This window comes from Lampetra planeri, chromosome 17 (genome assembly GCF_965212315.1).
Source record: "Lampetra planeri chromosome 17, kcLamPlan1.2.h2, whole genome shotgun sequence".
Lineage (NCBI taxonomy): Eukaryota > Metazoa > Chordata > Hyperoartia > Petromyzontiformes > Petromyzontidae > Lampetra > Lampetra planeri.
The window spans coordinates 187,488-212,202 of record NC_136123.1 but is presented as its reverse complement, the minus strand read 5'-3'; the positions used below and the strand labels follow the sequence as shown (position 1 = coordinate 212,202).

The 24,715-nt window shown below is 55.0% G+C and overlaps 1 protein-coding gene across 2 annotated transcripts; it reads right to left on the bottom strand.

Moving 5' to 3' along the window:
• Positions 1–267: 267 nt before the first annotated feature.
• LOC144723210 (endonuclease/exonuclease/phosphatase family domain-containing protein 1-like) lies at positions 268–20,864 on the bottom strand. 2 transcript variants are annotated; one of them, XM_078601754.1, is made up of 11 exons: positions 20,743–20,864; positions 10,567–10,796; positions 8,425–8,623; positions 7,619–7,786; positions 6,545–7,356; positions 5,741–5,792; positions 4,562–4,672; positions 3,562–3,702; positions 3,321–3,444; positions 2,158–2,334; positions 268–1,888 (listed from the first exon to the last, which is right to left on the bottom strand). In XM_078601754.1, exons 3-11 carry the CDS (start codon positions 8,611–8,613, stop codon positions 1,734–1,736), a joined length of 1,929 nt encoding a protein of 642 aa, XP_078457880.1. In that variant the 5' UTR covers positions 8,614–8,623; positions 10,567–10,796; positions 20,743–20,864; the 3' UTR covers positions 268–1,733. The 2 variants fall into 2 exon arrangements, with proteins under 2 accessions (XP_078457880.1, XP_078457879.1); XM_078601753.1 differs by lacking the exon at positions 20,743–20,864 and adding an exon at positions 19,960–20,045.
• Positions 20,865–24,715: the final 3,851 nt, after the last annotated feature.

The window sequence follows — 24,715 nt, the reverse complement described above, 5'->3', positions numbered from 1 at the left end:
CCGAATCTAACCACTGTTGATTTCCTCACAACGCGGTACTCGTTTTATCGACCTTAGAGGGATGACGATGTGCCGAGTCATCCCCCAACCAGGATTTGAACTCGCAACCTTCTGCCGGCGTGCCGCTCGCTCTCGAGCTGGGCCCCGTGGCCGGCGTGCCGCTGGCTCACGGGCCCCGTGGCCGGCGTGCCGCTCGTGAGCCGCCCAGGGCTGGGGGGAGGAGTCGTCGCCGCACGGCTCGGAGCGAGCTGCACACGGAGTCGGTGGCACAGCGGAGCTCAAAATGTTTAATCGTCGCCTCGAGCTGCCGCACGCGCCGCACCGGCAGCGCAGAGAACGAGACACGGCGTGACGTCAGTTCGCGTGATGTCAGTTCGCTTCGGGTTTCCAAACGTCATCAGCGTGCCTGCTTCAACAGCGTGCATACTGCATATCATGGCATTTAGCTTCTATACACGGTATATCAAATACTTTTTTACTTTGCACAATCTCAAATCAAGTGTAAGTGCATCCTTCATATGAGTGTACACACATAAATAATTGTCATCTACACTGCTTTTCTAAGAATTTGTCGTTCACATCATTAAGGCGATGACATTAAACATTCGCGACACAAACTATATTCACTTGACAGGCTCGCTGGCTTCATCCTCTCGACAGGAATCCTGAGCACATCCACCCCAGTCACCCACATCCACCACAGTCACCAACATCCACCACAGTCACCCACATCCACCACAGTCACCCCACATCCACCACATCCACCACAGTCACCCACATCCACCACAGTCACCCACATCCACCACAGTCACCCACATCTACCACAGTCACCCACATCCACCCCACATCCACCACAGTCACCCACATCTACCACAGTCACCCACATCCACCCCACATCCACCACAGTCACCCACATCCACCACAGTCACCCACATCCACCACAGTCACCCACATCCACCCCACATCCACCACAGTCACCGACATCCACCACAGTCACCCACATCCACCACAGTCACTTCACATCCACCACAGTCACCCACATCCACCACAGTCACCCACATCCACCCCACATCCACAACAGTCACCGACATCCACCACAGTCACCCACATCCACCACAGTCACCCACATCCACCCCACATCCACCACAGTCACCCACATCCACCACAGTCACCCACATCCACCACAGTCACCCACATTCACCACAGCCACCCACATCCACCACACATCCACCACAGTCACTTCACATCCACCACAGTCACCATCCACCTTGGTTACTCTCCACCCAATATCCACCCAGACACCCCGCATACATCCAACATTCACCTTGGTCATCAAACATTGAGCCTCGTCACGCCACGTCCACCCTGGTCACCCCATGGGCTGGAGATGGTCCCATGGGGCCACGTGCGGTCGTAAAGCAAATGTCAGTCACAAGCAGCGGCAGCAGCAGCAATGGAAACACTCACAGCTCAGGAAAGCCTCGTCTCAGGCCCATGAGTCAAATCAACACGAATCTAAAGTTACATTGAAAAGGCACCATGATGGTTACTGGCTCTGCAGCAAAGGGACGACGGCCGAGTGGTGGGAAGTCGGGGGCCTCCGATGCAGGCGCTGCCAAAGCGAGCGGCTCGCGCCGCACGGCAGCGTTCAGTCTTTATTGTGAACGCGCCGCACGCTCCCCGTCATCTCCGGGTGTCGGCGAGGCGAGGCGACGAGGGGCGGCAGGGGGCGCTCAGGCGCTGCTCCTGACGTCCTCCGCCTTGCCGCGGGGAAAGTCGGTGAAGAACTCGGCCCAGACGGGGCAGTGGTCGGAGACGAAGCCCCCCCAGGCCCAGCCGTCGGGGATCCACGCGCTGCTCAGCCCCGCACGCACCACCGCGCTCCCTCCTGCGGGGAACAGCGTCGCACGCGCTCCGAACCCTGCCGGGTGCATCGAGGGGGGAACCGAGCGCCGCATCCCAGATTTGAAAGCGGTAGGAGTCCAACCTCGGCTAGTGTTGTGCCGCGTGTAGCACCAGGGGATAATAATTGTTGGGTGTTCGAGGTGATGGCACAGAACAAAACACCGAGCTTCTGCTGTGGCAGCCAATCGAACACCGCGATCGAGTCGAGGTCACGCGTCGTCGGGATGGCGCGCGCGCTCTCTCTCTCTCCACCTGTGTGCCGCTCCTTGGCAGACGAGCTGACCCACACGCCGTCCGCGGCGCGGCTGCCTCCGGGCTTCTCCTTGCCGATGTCCGTGAATGCCTCCGGGGGCAGCGCGCTCTGCAGCCCCCCGAGCGCCGAGGCGGCTTGCGCCCCCAACCCCCCGAGCACCAGCACGGACCATCCGCCTGCGACGCGCAAACCCGGTGGGTGGTCGGAGCGCACGCGGCCGGCAACTCCACGCTTCCTCCCGTCACGTCTACCGGCGGTCTTCTTATCCCCACGGTAACTCCACTAATCTGCTCGGCACAACAACTTCTCGTGAGCCATCATGGAACGGCTGCGTAACTCCTCTCGACAAAGAGGCATTGAGAAAGCCTCGTTTGCTTTTCTGCACCAAAGCCTTCGCCTTTGACTCTGAACAATTATTATCCCTGCTGCTGCTACACGCAGCATAATACCGGCCGAGGTTGGACTTCCCCTGCTGTCAAATCTGGAGTGCAGTGCCCAGTTCCTGCCTCGCTGCACCTAACAGGGTTCAGAGTCATTGGTGATCCGGCACTCAAAGATTCACTCCACTCAATCGCTCACCGGCAGTCAGTTGCCCGCTTGTCCCTCTTCTGTCGCTACGAGCATTGTTACTGTTCAATGAACTTCACCCATGATGCCTCTTCACCCATGTTGAGCTCTACCACACGGTCCCATTCACACTGCCGATTAGCATGGTTGGCTACGTACGGTGCGAGAGAAGTTCAACATACATACAACCACTGCACTGCAGGTCCAAATCACACACTCTCTCATTCACCCACTCGCCCACTCATATCCTCTTCACTCACCCACTCACCCAATCACCCACTCATTTTCCCCTCACTCACCCACTCATTTTCCCCTCACTCACCCACTCATTCACCCACCCACCCACTCACCACACTGCAGGTCACCTCACTTATTGTTCTGCTTCTTCCCTCACAATGCTCCACTCTGGAATTCCCTCCTCCCATCGTCTCTTCTCCCCAAGCTCCTACAACAAAAACTTTGCTCTATCCAAGAGTCGTCTTACACCCTTGCGTATTGCGACTTTGAGAGTTCCGTTCAGGGCTTACGCTCAGAAAGTGCGTTCTATAAGGACAACACGCGTGACGGCGCTTCGCCCGCGAGTGCTGCCGGGCACCTTTGACGTCGTCGCTCTCCGGGGGCGGCAGGGCGGGGCCGAGGGGGGGCAGCCGCACGGCGGTGCCCTCGTCCGCCGCGGGCCGCGCGTGAACGTTCACCGCCGTGAACGCAAAGGCCCCGACCTGCACAGGGAGACGCGCGCGGTCACACGGCCCGGATCCGAGAGATGCGTCTCTACGGCCGCGCGTGTCGTCTCGGGCGGCGGCGATGGAGGCCCCGGGCGCTACGGGTGGCCGCACCTTGAATTGTCGGACGAGCAGCGGCGCGCGAGAGCTGGCGCCGGTGCCGTTGCTGGGGATGATGCCGGCGCAGTCGCGGGGTGCAGGAAGGGGCAGCAGCTCCACGCCAGCCGCCCGGTTCCACAGGAAGCCCAGGATCTCCTGTGCGCCCAGAACCACGGCGTCGTTAACACGACTCCTCCGCCTCCTCCACTCGCACGACATCCCTTCCTCTCGCGTCGCCTGCTTACGCAACGTTACATTTACGTGTAAACCTTCTGGATCAAGACCTCATGAAGTTCCTTACGATCGGTCTCCACAGTTACTGCCAGACACAACAACCAAGACGTCAACATTGGCGACACAAAGCACAACCATACACCAGGCACAACTCTCGTAGTGCCGGTTCACACACCACCTAAACGACAACCCCTCCACAGATGGAAGCTGCCGCTGCTCCATTCAATCCAAGCGCCGTTGTCTGGCTAGACGGAGCTAGCACGGGCCGCGTGTTGGGAGACAGCACGTTGCCTTTTACAGCATGGTGCAAGCGACCGTGTGGACCCAAGTGTGGCCACGTTCGTGTGTGTGCGTGTGTGCGTGTGTGTGGAGAGTGGCACAGTAGGGGGCACAGGTGGTGCATCAGCCAGTCATCTCGGTCAGTCGACCCGTGGCACCTGGGTCTGCCCCGTGACCTCCTGCCAGCGGGCGTTCGGACACTTCACGTGGCCTCAACGTGCACAGAGCCTGGCACGAGCGTCATGGTGATGTCACTGCCACTTAGTGGCGAATGGCGGTTGTTGTTGTTGGAGAGTGGCAGTATCGTGGTTAGTCAATTTAACACGTAGGCCCAAAAACCTATATTATCGCGGTTAGTGTTTGCACACGGCTAGTGCCAACCCCTCCTATGCCGTACCGGCCGTCGTAGGGCCATGCTAACAGCACTTGCCCGAACAGTCTGTTAAAGGCTACACGGGGGATTTTTGTGTGGGTGCGTATGCGAGTGGTGGACGCCGCTCACTCTGCCGCCGTCCGCCTGCCGCTCTGCGGAGGTCACGCACTCCCAGTCCCCGTGCTGCCCCGCCCAGCTCTGCACGAGCGGCACCGTCGGCTCGTTCAGCTCCAGGCAGAGCTGCGACACAGACGCACGTGGCCATGAGCGCTGGGACACCACAGGCTCCTCCGTCGCGTGAAGCCGCCACGTGGAGCATCGAAACGAACGCAGCTTCCGGCTCAGGTGAGCGTTCAGGCGGTGATCAGCTCCCATTTACAGCCCCGAGTCGGTGATGGAAAATTCCCCGTGATTATGGCGGGGCAGAGTCCATCCATTGAACGACCACTGTTGAAGTCTCCACACGGCGGTGTGGATTGTATCGACCCAGAGGGATGGTGGTCCAAGTGAACCCCCGACCAGGATGTGAACTCGCGAGCGTCCGGTTGCGCCCCACTCGCTCTGCCACGGAGGCCCTCCAGGCCCGATTAATGAACGCTCAGTTCCCTGTGATCGTGAATGTTGTGGTTGTTGAGCCAGGGCTGCGGCAAGTTTAAAATGAAACGGTGGCTTAGTGCACAGCATTTATAGATCTGTAGACAAGAGATGCAGTTCAGTGAAATGAGTTGTTGATTAAAACTGTGAAACGGTAACCGGTAACCAGGAACCGTGTTCATAATATCTGACCGGTTCCAAAAGTCAGGAACCAGGAATCATTTACCAGTGGGAAATTCATCATGAACGCAGCAATTGGATCACAACAAACTACACGGCAGCCTTAATCACGGCGTGGGTCATTTGCATTTCTCAGTTAAAAGGTAACAACCTTGGCCCCAGGCTGGCACCCAGAATAAACTTCAACCCTGACAGCTGAATCTGGTTCTTTAGCACTCCCCGGCCTGCTCACAAGTCGACTGCCTCCTTGTGCCACTGCTGGCAGGAAGGGCCTCCACTCCAGAGGGAGAACCGTTACGTTTATTGCGGCAAAGCGGTAACTGTTTTAATGTTATTTTACTTTTATTCATGCGGTCACCGGTAACTTAGAAAAACGCGATTTTGACCGCCACTTTGCAACGCATTTCGTCTTTTTAAATGTGGTTATCCAGAGAAGGGACTGGGACAGCGGTGCGGTCCTTCGTCGTGAGCCACCGCAGCTCCGGACCCGCACTGCGCACGTTCCCGACGGCGGGTACGGAGCGACGGCCCCACCTTTTTCAGCGCCTCCGTGTCCATTAGCTCCTGCACGGCCAGCAACGACACCCTGCAGCAGGGTATAGCGGCGGCAGCCAGGACCCAGGGTCAGTGTCACCACGCCACCGTTCAGCTATGCAACATGTGAAGCAGGCGCAGTGTCGGCTTAGTTATCTTGTTGCTTAAATTCTTCACTCACGGAGCTGACGATTGCAATCTTTGCGCTCACTGTTACTCACATCTGAGCAGCTTTGGAGCATCGGAGGCACTTTTGTAACCCACCAGATAAAGATCTGGTGCTGCCGCTTTTGCAGAATCATTTTCTAGCTCTGCGGAATTTTTTCTAGGGCCACAGGGCAGCATAAAGATAATGCGCTGGGGTCTGCACAAAACATGTTTACATAACGATTCGCTATCAAAGCGACTGTAAATATGTAAAGCACTGGAATTCGGGACAGATATCTAATCATTTCAACTCCCGTTTACCCATGACCAGGGGTAAAAATTAAAAAGTAGAAGTTCCAGAATGAAACCTCTTGACTCTCCAGCCTATGTTCACACACACACAGACACCCACTCACACACACACTGCCATTTCCCCGCTGTGGAAACATCACAGTCCGGATATAGGAATCGTTCTGAGAAGAGCCGGCACGGCATACCGTCACAGACCGGCTCACCTCCACCGCTGTTCTCATGACCGCTTTTAGCGATAATGGATGTGAGCGATTCCGGTGTGATATCTGCTCTTCGTTCCGAGCGACACTCTGAGTCGCGACACGCACGCACGCAGACACGGTGGATGGCGCAGCGCGAGCTCACCCGCTCTCCAGCAGCGTCATGCACACGACCTCGCGCACGCCAGCGTTTGAGGACTTCTCGCGAGAGCACCGCTGCAGGTTCCAGCTGCCGAGCCGCACCACGGGCCGGCCGCGGTGCAGGCCGGAGAACGGACGCACGGCCGGACGGAGAGGGGAGGACGACGCGGGGCCGCCCGACGCCACGCCCCGCGAGGCCGCGTGGCGCGAGGAGCCCGACTCGGCCACGGGGCATCGGTCGTCGGCGCTTCCCTCCTCGCTCTCCTCGCTCTCGGGGGAGGGCGGCGCCGAGCCGCCCGCGAGCCCCGAGGGCCCGTTCCCCGCCCAGCTCCCCTGACGCCGCCGCCGCCGCTCGCGTCCCGGGCCGGCGTGCTCGCCCGCGCGGGCCGAGGCCGCCGGGAGCATCCCCTCGCTCCAGTTGGGCTGGCAGCTCAGCGACGCCGGACGCTCCGTGCCGGCGAGGCTGCGCAGGCTGCGCGACGTCGGGCTGGGGATCGGCCCGCTCCCGCCCAGGCCGCTGCCGCAGCTGCCGCCCCCTTTGCGCGCGAAGCCGACGCCGGCGCAGAAGGAGGGCGGGCGGGAGGAAAGGCCGGCGTAGACCTGCGCGCGGATCCGCTCGATGAGCGAAGCGCTGATGCCCCGCACGCGCACTAGATCGTCGACGGTGCGGAAGGGGCCGTGCTCGGCCCGGTGGCGCGCGACGCGCTCCGCCAGCTTCTCGCTCACGCCGCGGACGCTCGCCAGCTGCGCCGGCGTCGCCGAGTTGATGTTGATGCGCGTGGTCGCCAGGAGATCCGGTCGGGAGTCTCGGCTGACCTGGAAGGAGTCGCAGCTTCGTAAGACATTGCAGACGTCGCCCGGTTTTGGAACCGCGCAGCAACGCCACTTGTTCAAACATTCCGCTCAAAGATTCCCCGTATAACCTGAACAGACTGTTGGGCAAGTGCTATTCGCGAGCATGATGGGGTGATCGGACAGCACCACGTGTCCCCTTACATTGAAACCCACACGCGCACATACACACAAGCACACACACGCACCCACGCACACGAACACGGAGTGCGGTGCGGGCGCGCACCAGGCGTGCGCTGGACAGTGCGCCAGGGCTGCCCACGCAGATCTCCATGCGCATGGCCTCAAGCTTGGCAGCGCCCACCCCTGGCACGAGCGCCACGTCCTCGACCTTGCGGAAGCCGGCGATCTCCCTGCGGTACTCCACCAGGCTGTGCGCCACCGCCCGGGTCACCTGGGCATGGCACCGGCGGCAGCGGCACACACACAGAGCACAGCGCTCATCGACTCCGACTCGATCTCGGCTCCGCGCTCCGCGCTTTGCCGAACCGTCACACAGCACGGATGGGCGTATGGTTGCGCCGAGTTCATTTGGTTTGTTTCACTCGGCGAGCTCGCAAGAGTGCGGCCGTGACGCGGTCTGGCAGTGGCGCACTCGCCGCTTGTTGCAGAGGTTCAGGGTTGGAATCTCGCAAAGCGTCCTGGTTAATACTGCGGTGGCATTAACCATAATTATTATGCGTTGTCTGCTTTGGAGTGGACGTTAAAGATCCTTCGACGTCAAACGGATAGGCAATTGCGTCCAACTCAAAAATTCCCTGCAAATTACTCCATTGGGATTGTCCACAGCAGTAACCGTCGCCCCCTAGTGGCAGACTGAAGCCCTCTTGCAGGCCAGTGCTGAGTGACTTGCTGCAAGGGAGCAGCTGCCACTGGCGGTGGCCTTCGGAAGTTTGAGTTGAGATGCAATGTGAGGCGTTTAGAGTTGCTGGGTCATTGAATATAAACGCAACAAGATGATGATGACAATGATGAAAACTTGTACTTGACAATGAAGGAGGGAACGCGTGGTTTGTGCCGGGGCCGCCTCACCCCTGGGAGGGTCATGAGCTCCTCCTCGGAAGCCAGGTTCACGTTGACTCGTTCGCTGAGCGAGGGGGCACCCGGCGGAGCGTCGTGGAAGTTGCAGACGGCGCTGAGCTTGCGCTCGGCTCCTCGGTGGCGCGGCTCCCGGAGGTCCAGCGATGGCAGCGGACGGTGGCAGGCGAGGCCTCCTCCCATCGTCGCTCGTCTGCACCGGCGACAAACCGCGCACGCGCTCCTGAACGGCTCTCACGCCACCGGGCGCCCGCATCGCGGCACCGCGCTCCGCACCACGCGGGGTCCAGAATTCCCACAAAACGGGACGAGTCAAACGGACCGAGCGGAGTGCCGCCCGCGTCTCCCCAGGGGGCGGTGTTCCTCCGAGCGGCGGGCTGCGACCGCGCCGCTGCCGCTCGACGGGAGGGGCCGCCGCTCTCGGGTTCTGGGAACTCGGTCGGGGGGGTAATCTGAGCCCTGGCCATGCGGCTCCGATAAAAATACCACGGCCAACTCCGGCGGCACACGGCCCGTCTGACGCAACCTCCGGCCCTGAGCTCCGTTTGAGAAACTTCTCGGAGTTTAACACGGAAAACCCGGTCGTCCACGCGCATCAGTCAAACGCATGTTCTGGAAACGCACGAACAACAGCGATCGTGGCAGGGAGTGTGGGTAGGGCCCTGGGGCTCCGTGATAGGGGAGGCCAGGGCTTTGTGACGGTCTTCAGTGGTATGTAACCGAGGACCCACTGTCTGGGATACGTCGCGTTCAATGCACACTTAAGCAATCTCGCCCGCTGCTCGATTAGTATTCCATCTGAACCCCCTCGGTGTTTCACCAGCGTCACTGCTGTGCTCTGTGGTCACACCGCTCCGATACAGCACGGACGAGCACTGAACGGAACCTGCACGGCTAAACACGTTACTTAACACATTCAACGCAACGGCAATTACTGCTGTGAAGACAGTAGTTTAATTGAACAAGTATTTAAAGCCTCTGTAGTGCAAACTCACCATCGCCGAAATAGCATTCCAATTAGCTATGCGCAAGCTGAGATGACCCGAGACGCTGTGAAGTTAATAGAAAAGATATTTTTGTTCCTTTAAAAAAAAAAATTTAAACACCCGACTGGTTGAAAAGTGAAATCTGTTCACGAGCCACAAATATCACAAACATCAAACATCACAAACATCACAAACATCACAAACATCACAAATATCAGCTGCAGTGTGAAGGCTCCGTGAGGCTCACGATGGAGGACATGGAACCCACCACCACCACCACCAATCTAATAACCTCACCACTACCACCTCGACCACACGCTCACCATCAGTCTTCGACCCTCACCATCAACTCTATCACATGGTCAAGTGACCCACCACCACTATTCCCACCACCATCAGTACCTCAACAACTGTCAAAACTACCAAGACAAAGATCCCCCATATAGCCTTAACAGACTGTTGAGACAAGTGCTGCTAGCGAGCACCTATAAAGCCCGGCACGGCACACGATGTAGTGGGCGGCCAGCACCACGCCGGGTCGCTATCGTCTCCCTAAGTGGCGACCTTTAGACATTGCATCAGGTACTCATGTGAGGCGGAGTTGACCGAGAGTAGACCACCACAGCCACCAACTACCAGTGCCTTCACAACTACCGAAAGCATGACCACACAACTAACACCAACACCATCACCAATGCCATCACGACCAACACCGCTTAGATCGATGGCACACACACACACACGTGCCATCACACGTGCATGCCCACCTCTACTCACGCCACGAAGTAGAAAAACAGATAAGCAGGCAATACTCATCCTTCCCAGATCTGCCTCTGCACATGAACAAACGTTTTGTTTTACACATTCCATCAGCCACACCGCTATCTGGCAGTGCATGTTAGTTCCAAGACGAGCAAATCCGTGGGCCAGTTTTGGAATTCAGTGTCTCGCGAGCAGTCAGACCTGCTTGAAGGTTGCTGCACTTAATGTGCCCCGCTGTGTTCCGTAACCGTCCGCGGTCTGCTCCCCGTGTCGAAGCATCGCCAGCGTGGCCGGCCACGTGTGTTTGCGGCCACGCGTGTTTACACGGTGCGAGGCAACGCGACTTTCCATCTCCGAGTGGATTAGCGACCGTGTCGGGAATGCGTACCTTGTCACCACTAAAGAGGAGGCTCGTTGACCCCGCGACCCTCCTGGCGCCGCGTCCCGACCGCAGGGACACAACGAGACCCAGATCTCAGAGGCAGCAGCTGTCGCACCTGCCTGCTTGTGGCTCTCTCCCTCCGTGTTGCCACTGCCGCTGAATCCGATCAGCAGTGAAGCTTCTCAGCCATGTCGAGGTGACCGTGGGGATCGCACCCGGGTGGGAATCTTCACGTTCTGTGCACGGAATGTCACGTTAATGAGCACCGATCGGTGTTTTATTTTATTTTTCCACGTGGGAGCAGTCGAGACGGCGTTTTGAGAAATGAGGCAGGCAGCTTTGTCCAACTACCCAAGCAGTACTCATTGCTCAATTGGGTTGACACACGGCAGCAATCATCGCCCCCCCACTGTTCGTCTAATGCCCACTTGCAGGCCAGCACTGAGTCCCATTGTTGCCTCACAGGGCAAGCAACCATCAGGGGGTCTACTTGACTAAAACAAAACCAGCGCTCCGAGACATTTCAATCTGGTATGAGGCGCAATAAGAATGCAATTATTATTGGACTACACGTGTGACTCCACACCACCTAAACGCTCCCTCCGAGTCCTCACCGCTCTCTCACACACATGGTGGCTTCCCCTGAGCACCGTGACCATGGCCCCCCAGGGCAGGGCCCGGTCGCTCTGTTATCGTGTGAATATACAAACGGCACAGCAGTATAAATGCCGCAATGCCTCAGTTATAATCCACTTTGCAGCTACTCGCTTGTTCATGCTACGGATGGTGGAAGGACCTTGAATAAAGGGAACTTTAGAGGGTATTTGGTCTACCGTACTTATTCACGGTTTTGACCAGTTTTTAAATGTGGTTACTGATTAAGCAACGCTAGTCAGAAGCAAAGGCCCTCGCGGCATCGGAGGGCGATCCTCTCAGAATGTATTCAAGTCGCTGTTCAAACGGCGCGGGGAGCCCTCCCATTGGCTCAGCAATGAGCCAGATTTAATCTGATTAGTTGAGCAAAGCGGTGAACCAGGAACGATTGCCTGATCGGCGAGCTGTCCTGTCATTGGCCAACAGATGTGAGAGAGAAAGGGTGGGATCTTTAGAATCAGTTGAACGGCCGAGGGAACTTTCTGGGCATCAGGGGCTGAGGGCATTGAAGGCAAGGCTGACGGGAACTCGAGGCCTTAGCCTGCAGCTCCCTACGTGCGGTGCGTGGAATAAATATCTTCCTCAAGATTCGGCCAGTGTGCGACGCACTCCTTTACACGCCCACGGCGGCCGCACCGACTCATCTGGATTGGAGCTGGAATGCGAGCGAGGCGTGCGCGAGGCGGTGGAACGCGGTGATGGAAAATCATCTGGGCCAGCACCATGGCGAAGCGGTGAGAGGGCGTGCTCCGCGGGGAGATGCGTGCAGATTTGGAGCGAAGCGGCGCATGTGGCCCACTTGCTGCACGGCTCCACTGGGCCGCTTACTGCGCTGCCAGCAGAAACCCCCCCCCCCTCTTCATCACTCCAGAAAAACCCAAATCTCCTCTCTCCATCACTTGTGCATGCAGCGCTGTGCGTTTACGTGAACTGACAATGGTGGCTCAGCGTTAGAGCAAGCAGCTCGCAAGCAGAATGTTGAGAGTTCGAATCCCGGTTGGGGTTTCACTCGGTCCATCACGCTTCCACAGTCAATTGAATGAGTACCGCTTTGTCGGGAAGTCAAGTGGTTGTGCTGTGGATAAACTTGCCCCCGTCACAGGAACGTGGATCTTCTACCACTGGCTTGGGACAGTAATTAGCACCGTACCAATGTTCATTTGAGCAGGAAATCACTTTGTTGCAAACGCTGCGTTCGCCGCGTGTTGAACTGCGGTGTTTATTTTTGACTGTGCTGTTTATAGCCCAAACGGGGTCAGCACTGATGCACTCTGCAGCCCACGCTGCATGCACGACCGTAAGCAGTCAGCGCAGCGATGACAACGTCAAGTTGTTCGGCGATAAAGGCGCAGTGCGTTGCGAACGATGGCACCGGGACTCGTGCCGAGCAGCAGAGGTCCGTGCAACAGAGAAGACCCCGGACCGTTTATCTCTGCTGCTGCTGCTGCCGCCGCTGCTGCTGCTGCTGCTGCCGCCGCCGGCGGCTCTGTGCGCACAACCCGACAGGTGCCAGCGACGGCAAACTCCTAATCGGTGCCTTTTGGCCACCATCCAGAGGTCAAGGAGTTCACAATGCGTGAAGCAAGTACCAGGGCCTTCTGAGATATCCAACACAGGCTGCATTTATACAACGAACATTGCAGCCAGTCACACGCAAAATCAATACGCAAATAATTGCATTGATCGTGACGCCGGTTCACCCAAAGTGCACTCTCGCCGTGAGAGTCGCAGACGTCGTGCGAGTGAGATTCCTTTAGAGATCTACAAGATTTGAGACCGGCGGCACGTTTGAGCGTCCCTGGAAGGTCGTCGTTCCACGTCGTTCCACGTCGTTACACCAACCGCGTGAGTGGTAGCCAGAGGTGGAGGCGCGCTGACACGAAGGCGAGTTCAACACCTCGTGCGATATCTCTGTTGGAAGACGGTCACCACTACCCCGCCACGTCTCGTGCATCCTCACCCGTGACACTCACGGCGTCTCAACATTGTGTGTTTGCGGCCGTGCAATGATCATGTTTATTGTTGTTCACCTGAAAATAATTCACCCGGCCCCGATTACTGCAGTGTCTCACCGGTAGCTGCTGCCGATGGTTCAAGTCTCATGTAAGGGTCGGTTCAGGAAGTTGTTGTGTCTGCTGACAGCCTTTCTATGAGAACAGCGGGAACCCATTAACAACTGTCCAAGGCCATTATCGCTCTTGTTCATTTACGTGAGGGGTCTTCACTAAGCGGTGACGGAAATTAGCCGATTGACGATTGCTGCCACAGAAACACATTTCGTCACCCCTCCTCCCCCTTTTATCCAAAGTGGCCCCGCCCTCTTGCCTGCCGCGTCACAGTTCCTGTGCCTGACCTTCTTGGGGTTCCCTCTCTGTCCCTTGGGTTTGTCCCAAAGGTGTTTCAGTCGCGGTCTCATCGATCTGGAACCCTTCGGGGTCGACAGCCCCCCCCCCCCTGGCGCCCAGAGCTGCCCGAGTCTCACGGGGAAAGGAGCCGCACACCCCGTGTCTGGAGGAAGGGGTGGAACCTGAAGGGAAAAGGGAGTGGCCTGAGCACGAGAGGGCGGGGCCACAAGATGCATGAGGCGGGGTCTATAACATGTGAGGCGGGGTCTATAACATGTGAGGCGGGGTCTATAACACGTGGGGCGGGGTCTATAACACGTGAGGCGGGGTCTATAACACGTGAGGCGGGGTCTATAACACGTGAGGCGGGGTCTATAACACGTGAGGCGGGGTCTATAACATGTGAGGCGGGGTCTATAACACGTGAGGCGGGGTCTATAACACGTGAGGCGGGGTCTATAACATGTGAGGCGGGGTCTATAACATGTGAGGCGGGGTCTATAACACGTGAGGCGGGGTCTATAACATGTGAGGCGGGGTCTATAACATGTGAGGCGGGGTCTATAACACGTGAGGCGGGGTCTATAACACGTGAGGCGGGGTCTATAACACGTGAGGCGGGGTCTATAACACGTGAGGCGGGGTCTATAACACGTGAGGCGGGGTCTATAACATGTGAGGCGGGGTCTATAACACGTGAGGCGGGGTCTATAACATGTGAGGCGGGGTCTATAACACGTGAGGCGGGGTCTATAACACGTGAGGCGGGGTCTATAACATGTGAGGCGGGGTCTATAACATGTGAGGCGGGGTCTATAACACGTGAGGCGGGGTCTATAACATGTGAGGCGGGGTCTATAACATGTGAGGCGGGGTCTATAACACGTGAGGCGGGGTCTATAACACGTGAGGCGGGGTCTATAACACGTGAGGCGGGGTCTATAACATGTGAGGCGGGGTCTATAACACGTGAGGCGGGGTCTATAACACGTGAGGCGGGGTCTATAACACGTGAGGCGGGGTCTATAACACGTGAGGCGGGGTCTATAACATGTGAGGCGGGGTCTATAACACGTGAGGCGGGGTCTATAACACGTGAGGCGGGGTCTATAACATGTGAGGCGGGGTCTATAACATGTGAGGCGGGGTCTATAACACGTGAGGCGGGGTCTATAACATGTGAGGCGGGGTCTATAACATGTGAGGCGGGGTCTATAACACGTGAGGCGGGGTCTATAACACGTGAGGCGGGGTCTATAACACGTGAGGCGGGGTCTATAACACGTGAGGCGGGGTCTATAACATGTGAGGCGGGGTCTATAACACGTGAGGCGGGGTCTATAACATGTGAGGCGGGGTCTATAACACGTGAGGCGGGGTCTATAACACGTGAGGCGGGGTCTATAACATGTGAGGCGGGGTCTATAACATGTGAGGCGGGGTCTATAACACGTGAGGCGGGGTCTATAACATGTGAGGCGGGGTCTATAACATGTGAGGCGGGGTCTATAACACGTGAGGCGGGGTCTATAACACGTGAGGCGGGGTCTATAACACGTGAGGCGGGGTCTATAACACGTGAGGCGGGGTCTATAACATGTGAGGCGGGGTCTATAACACGTGAGGCGGGGTCTATAACATGTGAGGCGGGGTCTATAACATGTGAGGCGGGGTCTATAACATGTGGGGCGGGGTCTATAACACGTGAGGCGGGGTCTATAACACGTGGGGCGGGGTCTATAACATGTGAGGCGGGGTCTATAACATGTGAGGCGGGGTCTATAACACGTGAGGCGGGGTCTATAACATGTGAGGCGGGGTCTATAACATGTGAGGCGGGGTCTATAACACGTGGGGCGGGGTCTATAACATGTGAGGCGGGGTCTATAACACGTGAGGCGGGGTCTATAACATGTGAGGCGGGGTCTATAACATGTGAGGCGGGGTCTATAACATGTGAGGCGGGGTCTATAACACGTGAGGCGGGGTCTATAACATGTGAGGCGGGGTCTATAACACGTGAGGCGGGGTCTATAACACGTGGGGCGGGGTCTATAACACGTGAGGCGGGGTCTATAACATGTGAGGCGGGGTCTATAACATGTGAGGCGGGGTCTATAACACGTGAGGCGGGGTCTATAACATGTGGGGCGGGGTCTATAACACGTGAGGCGGGGTCTATAACACGTGAGGCGGGGTCTATAACACGTGAGGCGGGGTCTATAACACGTGAGGCGGGGTCTATAACACGTGAGGCGGGGTCTATAACATGTGAGGCGGGGTCTATAACACGTGAGGCGGGGTCTATAACACGTGAGGCGGGGTCTATAACACGTGAGGCGGGGTCTATAACATGTGGGGCGGGGTCTATAACACGTGAGGCGGGGTCTATAACATGTGAGGCGGGGTCTATAACATGTGAGGCGGGGTCTATAACATGTGAGGCGGGGTCTATAACATGTGAGGCGGGGTCTATAACATGTGAGGCGGGGTCTATAACATGTGAGGCGGGGTCTATAACATGTGAGGCGGGGTCTATAACATGTGAGGCGGGGTCTATAACATGTGAGGCGGGGTCTATAACATGTGAGGCGGGGTCTATAACACGTGAGGCGGGGTCTATAACACGTGAGGCGGGGTCTATAACATGTGGGGCGGGGTCTATAACATGTGAGGCGGGGTCTATAACACGTGAGGCGGGGTCTATAACATGTGAGGCGGGGTCTATAACATGTGAGGCGGGGTCTATAACACGTGAGGCGGGGTCTATAACATGTGGGGCGGGGTCTATAACATGTGGGGCGGGGTCTATAACATGTGAGGCGGGGTCTATAACATGTGAGGCGGGGTCTATAACACGTGAGGCGGGGTCTATAACATGTGGGGCGGGGTCTATAACATGTGGGGCGGGGTCTATAACATGTGAGGCGGGGTCTATAACATGTGAGGCGGGGCACTGGACTCAAGCCAAAGAAACCCGCGACTCTAAAAGAATGACTGCGACTCGTAAGAAAATCCCAATTCCGCATGTAGATAGGTGCTTCAACCATGAACTTCCCTCTTCGTTTAAGGAAATGTAATCATTTAATCAAATAGGCGCAGCAGGGGGCAGCAATGTAACGCCACAGACGAGGCCACGGGCAGACACGTTTAACGTCAATTCTTGTCGCGCCGCGCACACTGAATGGGATTTACCAGCGGGATTGATTGCAAGTAAGCACGGCTTCTGAGAGAACATCATTTCCGAATGCCAGCATTGGTTTGAGCGAGCCTGACTGCTGAAGAGACACTGTATGTGGAAACATGTTCAAAGTGTGCTGGTATTAAACAAAAGCTGCAAATGTTGACGGTCAGATGGCCGTGTGGCCGATGGGATACGAGGAGGCGGAATCGCCGAGTAACCCAGATCCACATCAACGGACGGCGTGGGACGAACGCTTCATTCGCCCCGAGCGCAACCCGAGCCAGAGTCTCAGGAGGCTTCGGTTTCAAAGAAGGATTTAAGCTCAAATGGATGTCGGTGGAAGTCAGCTGAACAACCCGAATGTGAAACTCGAATTCAACCCAGACAAGGCTGATGACACCGAGGACGAATGGGAATAATCCCACAGCACGGCTTCAGTGTGCAACGTGGAACCGAATGAGCCACTCACGGCCAAAAGGGTCACGGCGACAACAAAGGAAGGCGGTGAACGGAGGCCAAGATGCGAGCGGATCGCCAACACGACGGCTTGAATGTCACGTCGGCGACGCGAAACCTCGGGATCGTGTACTCGGGTTCATTCACCTCAAACAGTCACAGGACACACAGCTGAGAGAAAAGGGAAATTCTACCGAAAACAAACGATGACCGAGCACAGCACGAGTGCTTGTGTTACCCGCCAGCGAGTCACGTGCTCGGCAGCCACCCTCGGCGGTGACAACAACAGGAACGAAGCCTCTGGTCTGGGCACAGCCGCTTCGTCTCGGCTCCGGAGACGAGATAACGAACGAGCCACGGCCACCACTGCGAGCCACGGACGACTGTGGCAGCAAGAATGACGAGCTGCTGGCGTGGTGGAATTGGACTGATCGTTCAAGTGCAACAGCGTCTGACAGCATCAGTTCATGATCTGGGGTGGCTGGATGAAAAGAAAACTCCTTACAGTTATTTATCTAGGAAAGCCACCTCGAGTCCGAAGACTCGTTGTCAGGAGGGACCTGCTACTTTGGGATGTTTGACCAACACCAATGACAGAGAATGTGTTCCCTTACAGGAGGAAACCAGATAATTCGGAGGAAACCCATTCAAGGCAGGGGGGAAATCTACTCACTCCGCTCACTCACACTGTTTAGAGCACGGGGAGACATACACACGTCACAAAGGTCGGTACCAGAGTCCGGAATCGAACCCCGACCCTTATTCCTGTGAGGCACACGTGTTAGCACGGCATCACCGTGCCGTAAACGGTGCACACGAAGTGGTGGTGCCAGTGGGACAGACGTCGGAAACGGAAGCGATGCTCCCGCTATGGTTTAATGGGACCCAAGATAACACGAATCTGTAGTTCATCTTCTTGGTTCTTTCGGTAAAGTCACGTAGAAGGGAAGTAATAAAATAATACAAATAAAACATAATAAAACAATATGTTTTAGTTTTATTTTTATTATTTTATTACTTCCCTTCTACGTGACTTTACCGAAAGAACCAAGAAGATGAATCCCTGCAGTCACGAAAGAAGCTTTACATCGAAACGAATCTGTAGGTACAAAGTCCCGGCAGCTCGAGGTGGCACCGAACGTAGAAATAGCTCCCCCACCCCCCCACCCCCCACATCGCGGTCATCTCAGGGCGCCACCCACCCAGACCACTTGGACTTGACCGAGCATGGTCAAGGCCTCGTGTTTATGGTGCCACCGCCACCACACGGGTGTCCCACGTGTTGAGTTTGTAAGACTCTCAGTCACGTCTGTGTCTACAGTTGTTTTGTTATCCGTCAAATGTAAACAACGATCACAATGATTATCCCAAACATTGTAACCAATATTTGTGCACTCTCCTGCTTGTAAAGGGTCTAAAAGGTAAAGGGTCTAAAAGGTAAAGGGTCTAAAAGGTAAAGGGTCTAAAAGGTAAAGGGTCTAAAAGGTAAAGGGTCTAAAAGGTAAAGGGTCTAAAAGGTAAAGGGTCTAAAAGGTAAAGGTGCAGCTCTGCAATAGCTCGCCGACTCCACTACAGCAGCAGGTCTCGTCGTACCCACACTTCACCCCACCACACGCAACCTGCCGGTCGACCGATCTGTCTCCTGGATGATGGAGAGAGGCGAGGGGGGTAACACACTTGCCCCATTGCTACAACTGCCGCGCCGGGAGGTCGAACTTCACCGGCGGCCTCTGGATGCCAAGTGCTGACTGTCACGCCGAGGCATCTCCCCATGAATCCTAGAGATGAACATTTATCCTGACGCCAGGATGCCTCTTTTACACCGTTTTACAGCAAACACCAATGAGATTGCGCCCATTCCAACTCCATCACCAACCAACCCGATCCATCCACCGTTGCGAGGCAAACTCGGAGGATCATTGGAGTCGACATGGCAGCCCCCCTCCCTCCCCCCATACCCCGACTGGCACCAAAGGGCGACTGACAGCAGCGATGTCCCTCCGCCACCGTCCGCGACACCGCGACAGACCCACCATCACCAGCATCATCAGCACCACCATCACCATCATCATCACCATCACCAGCACCACCATCACCACCAGCATCAGCATCACCAGCATCATCACCACCATCACCATCATCACCATCATCACCACCATCACCACCAGCATCATCACCATCACCAGCATCATCATCATCACCAGCATCATCAGCATCACCACCACCATCACCATCATCACCACCAGCATCAGCATCATCAGCATCATCATCATCACCAGCATCATCATCACCATCATCACCACCACCATCATCATCATCACCACCATCATCATCATCATCACCATCATCATCACCATCATCATCACCATCATCATCATCATCACCACCATCATCATCATCATCACCACCATCATCACCACCATCATCATCACCATCATCATCACCATCATCACCATCAGCATCACCACCATCACCAGCATCATCATCACCATCATCATCACCATCAGCATCACCACCATCATCATCATCATCACCACCATCATCACCACCACCATCATCATCACCATCATCACCATCAGCATCACCACCATCACCAGCATCATCATCACCATCATCATCACCATCAGCATCACCACCATCATCATCACCATCATCATCATCACCACCATCATCACCACCACCATCATCATCACCACCATCATCATCATCACCACCATCACCATCATCATCACCACCATCACCAGCGCGCAGCTCACTCACCGCTCGCGCTCGGCCGCCTCCCGTGACTGGCGCGCCCCCCAGCAGCGCGGCGCGCGGGGCCGGCCCCGCCGCCACGTGGGGGGGGGGGGGTGAGGGGGGGCGAGGCGGAGTCGCCGCCGCCTCCTCCTCCCGGCCCAGCACCGCCGCGCACTGTACCCGGCTCGCACGCACTGGAGGAGCCCCCCCCCCCGCGTGTTACACAAACACCGCCCGCGGTGCCGTGGGTGTCAGCGCGATCGACTTGTAACCGGCTCCATTCCATCTCCCGGCGTGGCAGTTGTAGCGATGGGGCCAAGTTTCTCAAATTCGTTACTCAATCCCTGCCGCTCGTTCACCCAGCAGTATGGACAGGATCCCCCAGCCGTGAGGCAGAGTGTGGGTACGCGTCTGGTCAGCATGCAAGTGTCGACCAAACACGCACAAATGGAGGCCCTTCCGCCAGCAGTAGCTGTGAGCAAGCAATTGCAGGGCTGCGCCTCCTCCATCGTAACACAAACAGGCTTAGCTGTTGGTGCCGTGTGCCACTAAAGCTGCAACAATGATTGCTTCATGTTCGGTAATCCTGTCAGGCAAGGATTAATTTAAGGCGGGTCTATCCGGGTTTGTGACCGTGAAAATGTCTGAAACCGGCACACCGCATCCAGTATCCCGCTCGCTACTCGTCACACACCGCCTACATCAGTTTACCAGCGATGCAGAACATCGTCAGTGAGAAATTAAGCCTTACTTACAGGTCGCCCTCTTCCAAAACGTCTGCCAGCGTGGAAGAGTAGGCCAACATACCCTCAATTCGGGGCTCTCGAGCGCTCTCCCTCTCGTGGAGGCACCTCCGGTAGCAGTTGCGTGAGCGAGACTTTGCAGGGAGGCACGTGAGGTAGAGGGAGTCCAAGTCATACTTTAAGGAGCAGCACGGTGGCGAGATGCTATCTTCCTCGCCTGGTATGCAGGAGGTCAGGGCTTCGATCCCCACCCTTAACGCAAGCTGTATATTTGGACTTTGTGTGTTTCTCTCCCCGTGGCGACGTGGGTTTTTTTCTCCGAGTCCTCAGGGTTTCCCCTCTACATTTAGGAACATGCATTTAGACTTTTGCTATTAATTTCTATATGATAAGCCACAATGTTGAGCTATCATTTGTTGGCCAGGTCGCTTCTGAAAAATAAGCCATTTTGGTCAGTGGGCTTGACCTTATAAGATAAAAATAATAATCTTGACTTAAAGCTTTCGTGACTGCAGGAATTCATATTCTTTGGGTCTTTCGGTAAAGTCACGTAGATAGGTTGAACGAAAATAACAACCTATCTACGTGACTTTACCGAAAGACACAGAGAATAAGATAAAACAGTTTAATTGTATTCGTATATTTTAAAGTGGTTTACTTTTCCTATACTTTGCACTCCAATCGTGTTTTGTATTGTTGGTTGTTGTAATCTTCTGACCCGCCCCTTCGAGACATGTGTGAAAAATGTATTTATAGATCATATATTTATACGATCTAACCCAAAAAAAAACCTACATTGTGGATGACATTGGTCGCAAAAACCTACGTGTTAAACAGATCACTAGCTCACCGGATTCTTCCAGTATACATACATATTTTGATTCTGTCATGCAGCTCTGCGAACCTTGTATTCTGCTCTTGCGGGTTTGCTGTTGAACAAAGATTCAACACAAACGCCTGAGACCATCCCTGATCTCACAGGGAGCATTTTGTTGCAGGAAAACGGGATCAGTGCCAGACCCGATCGCCCCTCTGCAGAGCAGTCAACAGCCACTTGACTATTACGCAGGGCCCGTGGACGCAATGGCAGCCCGGAGGCCAAACCAGAGATGAATCTTGACTATGCGAGTGTTACTAATGTTATGGGCATTTACCAACATGTAAAAACATCAAACCAATGTGTGAACACAACGTGGAACTGAAAGTTCCTCCACGTCTCAAGCTCGTGACCCTCTGCTTGCCGTGAAGATCAGGCACCGCGTCTCCGTGCTCAACTCTTCCCGTTTAACAATCGACGCGCAGTGCAGAGGCAGCGCGGCATCGCAGATAATCCGTTTTCATGGGAAATTTGTAATCGTTTAAGTGCCATGTGTATGGCTGTAGGCGAGAGTTGAGGAACTCTTCATGGGACTTGTTGATGTGGGTTCAATGTCCATGGGTGTGGCGCAGTAAACAGGGAAACCCCAGTAGTGGATCTGAGAAGCAATTCGGTGCTTGTGGTTGTAATTCTCGACCACGTGGTAAGGCGAGGCAGGCTGCGTCACTGACTGGGCACTGTCTTACCGCACAGGCGGAACGAGCTTTACCTGGTTGAGTAAACCTGTTTTAGTCGACGTCATCTCACGTGAGTGTAACTCCGCTTGCGTTACCTGTGTATTGTGATCCACCCAGGTGGCTCAGCGGTAGCCCGAGCTCACCGGAAGGTTGCGAGTTCGAATCCTGGTCGAAAACAATGTACCGTTTTCAGGAGTCCAGTGGTTGCCCTATGGATAAATCGCTGCCGCCATAGGAACGAGGGATTTCCAGCACTGGCTCAGGGCAGTTAACAAGAGATGAGCACCAATGCCTCAATGGCAATTTGCGCAGGACATCACGCTGCGGCGTCACCTACGGGACGGGCATTACAAAACTGACTTGTGCCAAGGGAAATGTCTTTTGCATGGAAACAAAAAGCTTGACACGTGGCTATGGGGAGCATTTCCAATGTTCTGCTCCATAATTGGGAATCTTCCTTTCGAAACGACACAGCATGTTCCGTGGCGACGACCCAACGCCTGGCCAATTGTGGTACAATAACTGCTTACTTATGCTGCTGTGCGTGTGTTCTGCTGCCCTCCTGAGGCAGTTTCTCTCACTGCATCCTCTCTCCAGGAGAAGCCGTTCTCTACATTGTCCATTATATAAACGCAGTGGTAACTCCTGCAATCTCTCATTTACTTGATACAGCTGTCGTGGCTGTGACGGTACCACCTGAAGACGGAAGCTTGTGTTGCCTCCGAAACGTCGTGCTTTTTATTTTTATTTTATTTTACTTTTTAATGTTTTTACCTCCGTGACTTTACCGAACACACATAAGAATATTGTCCAAGACCCTGGATCTAGCGCCATCAAAACCATATTACAAGTTACCAGGGAATTATTTTCCTGGAATTACTTCTCATTCAACTACCTCAGTATGGCAGTCACACTACTGACATAAAAAAACGATATTCATGAATGTTTCGTAAAGTACAGCATATAGAATACCTACCTGCATCATTGAATACATTTCAACACTTGTGGGGGCCTGGTGACTCAGAGTTCAGATCCCTCGGTGAGGACCGCCGAGATCCTGGGATGAAATCTACAGGAGGCTGTTGGGATGACCACATTCTTCAACTCGTGTTGGCTTGGTGAGGTAAACAGACATTCAGCTTCTGGCTTAGCCAATGGCTGATTAGAGCGGTGGACATCCAATATAGTCACGTGACACGCACCCGAAGCATGATCGGTTGTGCCTTCCATCTATACAACAATACACTTCTGTGTTGTTAAACCTAATTCAGAAAGCTTTATGAGTAAACTGGATGCTCAAGTGGGCTCAGGCTGACTGCCAATGACTGCACAAAAACAAAGTGAAAAAAATTGTACACTTAATTTGGCAAAACTCTAGCTCTGTGAATGAAATATGTTGGTGAGACTGTCATGCAATAAATCCCTCAGCAGAATGTACAGAAAATTGTTGCCTCCACTGTATAAAGAATAAACACGCTACTTGAGGATTTTGAGAGAAGTTCTGCAAAAAACACGTCCTACAAACACCTGTTATCCAATACATTGGTCCGAGATATATAAATAGATTCAGTTCTCGTGACATGATGCCCATGAGCACAATTGGCATTAAACGTCATTTTATCATCTTCTTGGTTCTTTCGGTAAAGTCACGTAACTTTACCGAAAGAACCAAGAAGATGAATCCCTGCAGTCACGAAAGCTTTAAATCGAAATTTAAGTCATTTCATCAGTTAGAATGTACACAACTAAATTGTAATAATAACAACAATTTGGTTATGGCCTTGCACCAAGTCCCACAGATGGTGCCATTCTTGATGAGCGAGCTTTCCCAATTTTCAACTGTGTCCCCAATTGATTAAATACAAGGGGATCGCTCATTTGTGGCTGCGAAGCCAAAGGCAGTGGCCAGGTGGCACACAGCACCACCTGCCGGCTGCCACGTCGACCGCCATTGCACTCACACGGTGGGTTTCGTCATCTTGGCGCCGCTCGTGTTGGACCCCAAACATCACTTTACACCGCAGTCAAGGTCCCGAATGTGTTGAGTCTCTCTGCCAAAGCCAGACACCCGTATTGTTGCGCGCACACGCCAGTGGGTACCTGCAGCATGACCAGTGGACTTTGCAGCAGCTGAAAAGCACGTGGCAATTGCGTCATCAAAGCCGCCGTCACATCAATGGCCCGAGGGGCTTCCAGCAAACCGGTACAAGCACAAACACCAAGCCACGTGCCCACGGTGTCAATTGACAACTGCACAGGACGCTTCTTCATGTCAACCAGGGACACAGACTCAGAGTTTGACCACGGTAGGTGGTCATTTCTGCACAAATACGAATCCAAACACTGGACGCAGACTGTTGAAGCGGAGTCGTGTTAAATAAGCAGTACATTTTTACAAAGTCAAACACAAAACATAACTAGAAGTCTAGAATAGTGTTCAGCTTCTAATCCCAGCGAAGGCGACTTCAGAAGAATGCAGTCAG

Coding starts and splice junctions, on each gene's coding strand:
- LOC144723210 (XM_078601754.1), bottom strand. CDS start 8,613: ATGGGAGGAGGCCTCGCCTGCCACCGTCCGCTGCCATCGCTGGACCTC. Junction 7,357..7,618: donor CACTGTCCAGCGCACGCCTG/GTGCGCGCCCGC, acceptor GACTCCTTCCAG/GTCAGCCGAGACTCCCGACC. Junction 3,445..3,561: donor TGCTCGTCCGACAATTCAAG/GTGCGGCCACCC, acceptor CTCCCTGTGCAG/GTCGGGGCCTTTGCGTTCAC.